The sequence below is a fragment of the Aristolochia californica genome, unplaced genomic scaffold (assembly GCF_029961685.1).
Source record: "Aristolochia californica isolate CCGP_79_NKW_82.1479 unplaced genomic scaffold, dmAriCali1.0.hap1 SCAF_6, whole genome shotgun sequence".
In the NCBI taxonomy this organism is placed as follows: Eukaryota; Viridiplantae; Streptophyta; class Magnoliopsida; order Piperales; family Aristolochiaceae; genus Aristolochia; species Aristolochia californica.
Window position 1 is genome coordinate 2,936,270 of NW_027182257.1, and position 8,332 is coordinate 2,944,601.

At 36.8% G+C, this 8,332-nt stretch overlaps 2 protein-coding genes across 3 annotated transcripts; one reads left to right on the forward strand and one right to left on the reverse strand.

The window, feature by feature from the left end:
* Positions 1-1,533: 1,533 nt before the first annotated feature.
* LOC137935526 (vacuolar protein sorting-associated protein 55 homolog) lies at positions 1,534-3,033 on the reverse strand. Its single transcript, XM_068780176.1, has 5 exons — positions 2,977-3,033; positions 2,243-2,373; positions 2,116-2,155; positions 1,911-1,995; positions 1,534-1,820 (listed from the first exon to the last, which is right to left on the reverse strand). Exons 2-5 carry the CDS (start codon positions 2,339-2,341, stop codon positions 1,628-1,630), a joined length of 417 nt encoding a protein of 138 aa, XP_068636277.1. The 5' UTR covers positions 2,342-2,373; positions 2,977-3,033; the 3' UTR covers positions 1,534-1,627.
* Positions 3,034-3,231: 198 nt separating this feature from the next.
* LOC137934977 (uncharacterized) lies at positions 3,232-7,958 on the forward strand. Of its 2 annotated transcripts, none has more exons than XM_068779582.1 (9): positions 3,232-3,653; positions 3,984-4,150; positions 4,267-4,338; positions 4,489-4,634; positions 4,911-5,025; positions 5,137-5,217; positions 6,008-6,145; positions 6,441-6,528; positions 7,707-7,958. In XM_068779582.1, the coding sequence occupies exons 1-9, from the start codon at positions 3,413-3,415 to the stop codon at positions 7,832-7,834; spliced, it is 1,176 nt and encodes a 391-aa protein (XP_068635683.1). In that variant the 5' UTR covers positions 3,232-3,412; the 3' UTR covers positions 7,835-7,958. The 2 variants fall into 2 exon arrangements, with proteins under 2 accessions (XP_068635683.1, XP_068635684.1); XM_068779583.1 differs by having other exon boundaries at positions 3,233-3,653; positions 4,023-4,150.
* The last annotated feature ends 374 nt before the right edge of the window (positions 7,959-8,332 follow it).

The window sequence follows — 8,332 nt, forward strand, 5'->3', positions numbered from 1 at the left end:
CGGTTTCAGGTCTCACATTTGTGATTGAATTTGAACTATGTTGCATAAAAAACAGATTAGATTCCTCTTTCTTTCATCAGGAAGTCCAGCATTTTGATTTTTACTGTAATTTTCAGGAGTGACATTCAAATAACCAAATATTACGCTTGACAAATCAACATAGGTGACACTTCACGGCCATTTTCATTATCTGTTCACTGCTCATCAATGAATCTAAGACCATTGCAACCTTCCATTAATTTCTGTCCACTCCAAATATCTAATATCGCATATGGAGTTCAATCTTTTCCACTCACAACCCATGCCACCCACTTTCTTGTTTTTAGATGAAACATCAAGGCAGAATCTGTAGGATGGACTCGCTCACAAATTTATTATTAAGCAGCCAGAAATCTAAAACCATTAATCTAGTTTAGCTTTGTTTTGCCTGTTAGATAGTCCAGTAGAACTGTAACAGTAGCATATTTTTCTCTAATTCTAAGGTAGTCAGAAATTAAATGGAGAACATTACAGACCATTCATTTAGCATCATAAAGCTTTTGATCCCATTAAAGAGGAGACAAGTTGATGCTCTAACATGTTTCTGAACATATGAAAGATATGGAAAAAGGTCATGGCTTTCTTCCATTTCATTACCTGAACATGTTTCTGAAGAAGATATGGCAGTTGTTATGAAGACTAAAATGACTTCCTCCTGAGCACCCAGCACCTTCTCAAGCTAATTTGAAGTGTTCTTTTTCTCCATGTTGATAACAAAGGTCAACAAAACCCCATTGCAGTTTTTTTCTTTTTTCCTCTCTTTGGAGGAAAACAGACTTATGAACCCAAGTTACATATCCTGTTAATTTTTTCCTTTCTTTCTCTTTTCTTTAAATATCTTGTTGTTTTCCTGTACTCAATGTTGTTCTCCTGCAGTTACATAATCCTTTAAACTCATAGCCATGCATAATATAGAAGAATTAATGTCAAACACACCAAAAGAACTTCGCCATCCGAACTGCATCATTCACAAGCTTTTTGATTTGCCACCTTTCTGTCTTCAACATTTCAGTGTTGTTGTTTATATCATTTATTTTATATAATTCTCCAGCTCCTATATCCTGAAGATTAACTCATGGCCGTCCTTAATTTAGACCGATCTGGTACAAGACCTAAAAGACAAAAAGGCCTGGGATTTTAATTGCATTTTTTGCAAGCTTTTTAATATCTCACACATGATGCAGAAGGTCATGGCTTTCTTCCTTTTCCTTAATTTTTCTTTCCTGTAGACTCTTCTGCTACAGTAAACCTGTTTCATGACCAACAAATTTGATGCAGGAGGCATTAAGCATCAGATAAGTTGAACTTAGTAACCTGAATTGGAAAGAATAAGAAACCGACCCATAATTTTTCTTTTCAGTCTAGTAACATAAACGTTTCTGATGCAGCACATGTCCCCAGTAAGGGCTGAATTTTTTTTAATAGAACACTAGAAATTTCATTGCACAAGCTTTGCAATCATGGCAAATACTCGAACAGCGATGAAAGAATTGGAATGAGAAAGCAACACAAGAAAACATAAGTGCTATACAAATGGAACTATGACACACCTCGATAATAACATAGAGCATCGGAGAGGTATTAGCACTCAAAACATGTAGTAGTAGTCATCATTAGAGTTTTGTAGATAATAAACAATTGCAAGCACAAAAAGTAAGAAGGAAGACAGCTGCATTGCTAGAGCCCCCCAACAAATAACATTTGCATGCTTCAAGATAGCAGGTATTGCGATGCTTCCTACTGCTGAAGCTCCAGTCAAGAACTTGGTAGCATCCACCCAACTGAGTTATCAGCAAGACAGAGAAGATTGTTTTAGCAAAAAATCTTCCATAAGACAACAGAGATAGTTTTTTCAAGCTCAAATAACCTACCTATCCCCACTACTTGACATGATGGAGGCTGTGTCAGACCCCGCAAAAAATAATAGAGGCATAGGAAGAATTACATACATTGATACTGCACATAGATCAGTCAAAACATTATTATAGTTTTACTTTTTGTAATGCCCAAAAACTACATCTTCTTGAATGAGAGAAGAGATGAAAAGAGAAACTCTATAACTGATTGATAATTTACCAGTTAGCATCGGCCACCAGTTATTATATAAAGCACATGACTGCAACAAACAACGTTATATATCTGTTAGTTATCAGTCATATTCAGTAAAAGCAACAGCAAAACATAAACTGATCAGGATACTGACCAAGATCTGCAATACTACTCCAGAAGAGACCAAAATTGCTAAGAAAGCAAGTCTTCCAGTATGCAGGCAGGTTCGAACATAACCTGGTAAGTCTGCCATAACGCGATTTGCTTACAACCAAATTGATATATCTGAATGAAGAAAGAGATTTCAACAATGAGAAACCTACTGAAAGGAACTGCACGAGCAGTATCACCAATGAGATCATCACTGAGAACTGCAAAATAATTCTCACGATATTACCCAACATGATTCATAATTTTGATGTTAGTGAGGTTAAAAGAAGCTATTTTCTTAGTAAAGGAACCAGGAGATATCTTAATTCTCCCCACATTGCAGTCCTTGAACACTACCTCCAACGTGAATTATAATTTAAGCTTTCAGTGTGAACTCAATATCTACACACACAAAAAAAAAGCGTGTAGTTGATCCCACAGTTGGAAAGGCAAATCCCTATCCACACCGTAGTTCCTAATTCCGTTTTGAAACTAAACTAATTCAAGCATTCAAAATAAATACCACAGATAAGACACAGAAACAACATTTGAGCAATACGAGTAGAAACTTCAAAATTGAAACCACCAATTATACGAAAATCAAGTAAATTCAGAACTGTAGATAACTTCATCAACCCATAAAGAATTAGATAACACAGAAACCAGGAGGTTGATATCAGGTCCCCAGATATCTGGTTACTCAAGTTTCACAGAGAGGAGCGAAGAGCGGGAACTCACCCCAAGAATCTGTTCTAATTAGGTTCTCTCGTCACGAATCTAGGTTGTCTTTTGATCTCTACATTCGTGGAAGATGAAACCCTCTGGCACTTGCCCCGGTATCGTCCGCCGTAGGGACTCGACAGGCAGAGTTACGAAAATAACCCCGCTTTTTTACCGAAGTCATGAGTTAGTCCTTTGATTCAATCTTTGAACTTGATTACAGTTCACCTATTTTGTTATCATAAAAATAGAGGGAGATCAACATACTTCTGGTGTAACATTGAGATTATTCTTATAACAAATAGAGTTTCGCCATCAAATTTTCTCTCCCCAAAAGGTGCTTACATTTCAGGCTGCCTTCTGTCTCAATGTCGCTCTGATTTTCTCTCCTTCGCCAATGACGCGCTGATTTTGATTTCGGCACATACGAAAGAGCTTCTCCGGCTCGAGAACAATGTCTGGTCCCGCCAGAAAGGGCCGGGCATCAGCTGAGAGTACAATTTCTTTCCAATTGCCGTTCCTTGGAGAACCTTCTCCGGGTTTCTTCCCTTCCATGGAAGAGTTTGTAAAGCTCTTAACAGTGGTCGCTATTGCATCTTCTGTCGCGGTGATCTGCAACTACGCTGCAACTGTTCTCACTCGCCCGCCGAAACCCTTCTGTGATAGTAATGAAACCTATGATCCATTTCTATCTGGTTAGTCTTTCTCTATATGCACTAAACAACGGGTCGGAACAATTTTTTACTTTTTATTTATTTATTTATTTATTGTCTTCCAAAATGCAAGCTCTGAATTGAACTCTCTTTATTTTTAAAATGGTCCGAAACTTATGGGAAAAAGGGTATTAGTTCCCTCCTTGTGAATTGATTTTTTCTCTTGTGCTGTTTATTCCATATAACTGATTTAACATAACTCTTCCTTTCATTGTATGTTTAGTTGTTCACGAATCACGGTCGACAGGTTACTTTGTCCAGTCTTTTCTATTCACGCCACTCTTTTTAAGTTCTTTTTTTGTCACGTTACAGAATACAGTTATTCCTGTTTAACCTTACGAACTTCTGCAGACCATTGTGAGCCCTGTCCTGAAAACGCAGTGTGCTCTGACGGCAAGTGGGAGTGTCTTCATGGCTATAGAAAGGAGGGGAAAATATGTGTGGAAGATGGAGAAGTTAATCAAGCAGCTAAGAAAATTGTGGGTCCTTTTAACAACTTTATTTTACCTTTTTTAAAGTTGAACTTTGATACTCTAGAGAATTTTGAATATATTTATGGATATCTTCTAATCTATGCAATACATTTATAATGTAGTCAGACTGGGTGGAGAATCGACTCTGTGAAGCATACGCGCAGGTTATGTGCAATGGGCCTGGGATGATTTGGGTCTGTTATCATGGCCATCTTCTGACTTTCATGAAGCTCATACATAGTAATGACTTTATTCATATCAGTTGGTGTATGCCTGTTGAGCTGTCACTACTAAAGGCACGAAAACTCTGGCAGTATTATATCAACAAACTATTTTTTTTCCAGTTTCAGGAGACAGAAATATTGAAAGAGCTGGAAGAAAACAACTTGAAGCAAAATTTTGGTTTCAATGAGGAGACTTTTATGTATGCAAGAAAAAAGGGAATGGAAAATGTACAAAAATCATTGGATAAGAGGGAGACTCTTGAGGGGTATGATATTTTCTGACAAAATCAATCTTGTAAAGTCCAGATTGTTGAAACTAGAAGCAGCCTTGGCTGTGAAATTGTGCCAATCAGTGCAACTCATGTGTTATCATGAGATGTCTCAGACATGCCCTGAGATTCCATACTCTTGAAGGGACTATATCACTCAGCCAGTGTTTTTTCGGCTCTGGTTCCAATGCATAGTGTTATAAAGAATTTTTTTTTGTCTGTTTAATTTGTGCTCGTTTATAATTCCTTGTTGTTGTTTTTTTTCCATCACAGGCTTACAGAGTTTAAGTGTTCTGAGTGGCTCGCAGAAAAATATAAACCACTTCTCTGTTGTGTTCGGGAATGGTTTTACCAGCATATTTTATTCATATTGCCAACTTTGGCCATGGTATGAATTATAGCATCAAAAGCTTATATCATAGAATCTATATGGTGAAGTCTGCTCTTATTTAATAGAATCAATTTGTTGAAGTTTGCGCCTATGGTTTGAAATTGACAGCTAGCAGGGTTGGTAAGAGTTTTCTGGAAAGTCTGCCAAAGTTGGTACAGAGCCAGTAGAGCCGAGCAGCTATATGAGCAGGTATATTGATGTTTTGTTTTGTTTCTTTTCAATTTTCAAATATAGTAACTAAGTATTAGAAAAGGCTCGTCTAGCATTTGATCTCCGTATGAAAAACAGTGAAAATGTGAAATGCTAATCAGTTTAGTTGCAACCTTTTCTGAAGACAACCTCTGCTTTTGAAATTGTAATAATTTGGTTGTTGCAAATAATTGACACTGATCGACAAGGAGGTGAATTACTTCTGCAAAGAATTCAGCAACTAATTTAAGCTACCAGCTTAGACCAGCTTGTCAGAAGTGCAATCTCTAGGATGACATAAAGAAAACCAGAAGCAAAATTCAACTTTTAGAAATCTGCTAATAACTGCATTCCATATTCACAGCAGGAGTGATCAGGAAACAAGACCATCATATGAGAGACAACACTATAAGATGTGGGCAAAATGCAATAATCTAGAGAAATAACTTTCATTTTCCCCCCTCAAGATCTTCACTTGATAAAGCTAATCCCCTTATGTGTTCCAACCAAAGTTCCAGTTTATTCATCTCTAGATCTCTGTCGTCATTCAAAAATAATTTTTTAAACAAGAAAAGAGAAATTTTGTAGACCTGTCTTTTTCTGATATCAGATCTCCAAACTATCTGTGGAGTTGGCATGAAAATCCATTTGCTTGTAATGTAGTCACATATTATCTGATCACGTGTGTTTGTGTTTTTGCTCATCACCAGATACATTGCTTGTTTTTCTGCACCTTTAACACTCTTAATGTATTATGTCATTTCACTGAAGTCTTGCAACAATCTGACAGGCCTGTGAGATACTGGAAGAGAATGCATTGATGGCAGCGAGTGGAAGTGATCAAGGTGAACCGTGGGTGGTTGCATCACAATTAAGGGACCATCTACTTCTGCCTAAGGAAAGGAAGGACCTCATCTTGTGGAGAAAGGTTACAAATCCTCTTAAATATCTGTTGTATTAGTCAGCTGCATGCATTTTTCAATTTGGTGGAAGTGGAAGCAATTGCCTCATAGGGCCTTGTAATTCCTGTCTACAAACCTTTCTTTACACCAATATCATACATATAACATGGTTCATGAGTGCCAAGTCACCATGATTATGTGAATGCCTATTCGCATAAACAGTTTTTCTCTAATATTTTGTAGTGGCTTGATATAAGTTTGAATAAGATTTCAATCCTTCCAGAGTCTTTTGTGACATTAATGTTGTTTTTCATACTGTAGGTAGAGGAATTGGTTCAAGAAGATTCTCGTGTAGATCGGTACCCCATGTTGGTGAAGGGCGAGCAAAGAATTGTGTGGGAATGGCAAGGTGTGAAATATGTTTTCCTTGTATTTTGAACTATTGTATTCTAACCCTTCCAGTATTTTTTTTAAACTTGACTTCTTGTTGGATTATTTGCTCGCTAGTATACTTGTAATACTAGCATCTTTCTCTCTTTTAAATGAAATGTTTATCTTCATACAACAAAAAAGATGTTTAGTTCAACTCTTGTCTGGGAATGCTCCACATTGATGAAGACCAACTAATGTTCTAGTAATTGGGAAGCTGGATTTACATACCTTAATATCTGTCAGAACCTCTAGTTGAAGAAAAGCAAATCTTACCCGTTATTGTCTCGAAACCTTGTTCTAACAGCGGTGGAGCAGGCCAAATAAATCCCCTGATGGTAATTTTATTGTTAATTTTGTCGATGATGTTTTAGATATTTTATTTCTAATTTATTTGATTTTGGTAAAGGCCAACATTGACACTTTTTATATATGAAACATGTTGCTTGCTATTATTAAATAAAAAAAACCAACCGAATTTTTCATCTCCTGCAAAATTCCCACCCATTGAAGAAATTTGATGTGTAAAAACCCATACAGATTCCAAGATTTTCATTTCTCTGCTAACAAGGAAATACCATTAACTAGCTCCTCTATGCCTCCAGATAGTATGGTAATAGATACAGTTCACCAGCTACTTGGTAGTAAATAATTGTTTAGGTTTCTTTAGAGGGTAAGATGTCTGCCTGATGCCCACATAGGGCAGAGCAGCAACACTAATCATAAAGCTGATATTTTATGGAAAAACATCTTATGTAGCCTCAAATTTATTATCCAGCATACAGAGACGTTATGTTCAAATAAAATACCTCAAACAGCATCAGTATCTGATTTCTTGTGGTACCCCCAAACACAGTAAACTCCTAGTACATGCAGAAGCATCTCCAGAGTGAGAAACCTGATCTTTAGTTTTCCAGCTCATTGCCTATATTAGCCATGAACTATCAATGTAAGAATATTATTATGGGTTATTTAACTCAAGCTGCTGGATCCATGGCAATCTGTCTTAAGGTGGGAATATTAAGTTTCTATTTTTACAACTTGTATGCTTTGGGTTGGTCAATATGTTCTTTGTGTGTTTGGCTAGGGTTCCACTTTTCCCTATTCATGTATTATCATTTGTTGTGATTCTCACTTGCTCCTTATCTTGCTTTTCAGTCAAGGGGTCTCTCAGCTCAAGGATGAGATTAAAGAAAGCAGCAAGCAAGGCAAAGTCAGGTGTGGGTGAACATAAGACTTCTACTCCCTTATCGAAAATGCAGGCTGGCAAAGTTCTCCACTCTTAAAATTGTCTGTGCAGTAAGTCGAGATCCCGAGTGGTGCCATTGTAACAAATGGTTGAGTTTTGTAATGGCTTTTTTTTTCCTGTAGTTTTAAACTGGTGTTTTATGTTATAACCATTAGCATGTTGATGGAATGTGAGGTTGTGTGCATTTAAAACTCATGCAAACGAGGTGTTTGTTTGTGCACTGACTGAGACAAAGAGGAAACACAGGTTGAGAAATCGTTTCATCTTTGGGATTGATTCGCTTTTGAGCTTAACTAAAGAGTAAGCAAGCAATCCAAAGAAGATATATTTAAACTAAAATGGCCTTTTCAAATAAACATTAATGGCTTTGGAGTAGTCAAAATTGAACATAAAAATTCCAAGAAAGAAGATTCTCTAGTGAGATTAATGTGCCAAAACTGCCTACTCAAAATGATTTTCCATTAGCCAGCCCCATCCCTATTTCTTTACTGGTTAGATTTGCTCTAATCACAAAAGAAAAAAAGAACCCAACAAG

Excerpts from the sequence above, each read along its gene's own strand:
- LOC137934977 (XM_068779582.1), top strand. The coding sequence starts at position 3,413 with ATGTCTGGTCCCGCCAGAAAGGGCCGGGCATCAGCTGAGAGTACAATT. Across the intron at positions 5,218-6,007 it reads CCGAGCAGCTATATGAGCAG|GCCTGTGAGATACTGGAAGA; the intron begins GTATATTGATGT and ends ACAATCTGACAG. Across the intron at positions 6,146-6,440 it reads ACCTCATCTTGTGGAGAAAG|GTAGAGGAATTGGTTCAAGA; the intron begins GTTACAAATCCT and ends TTCATACTGTAG.
- LOC137935526 (XM_068780176.1), bottom strand. The coding sequence starts at position 2,341 with ATGGCAGACTTACCAGGTTATGTTCGAACCTGCCTGCATACTGGAAGA. Across the intron at positions 1,996-2,115 it reads CTGGTGGCCGATGCTAACTG|TATCAATGTATGTAATTCTT; the intron begins GTAAATTATCAA and ends ATCTATGTGCAG. Across the intron at positions 1,821-1,910 it reads ATGTCAAGTAGTGGGGATAG|TTGGGTGGATGCTACCAAGT; the intron begins GTAGGTTATTTG and ends CTGATAACTCAG.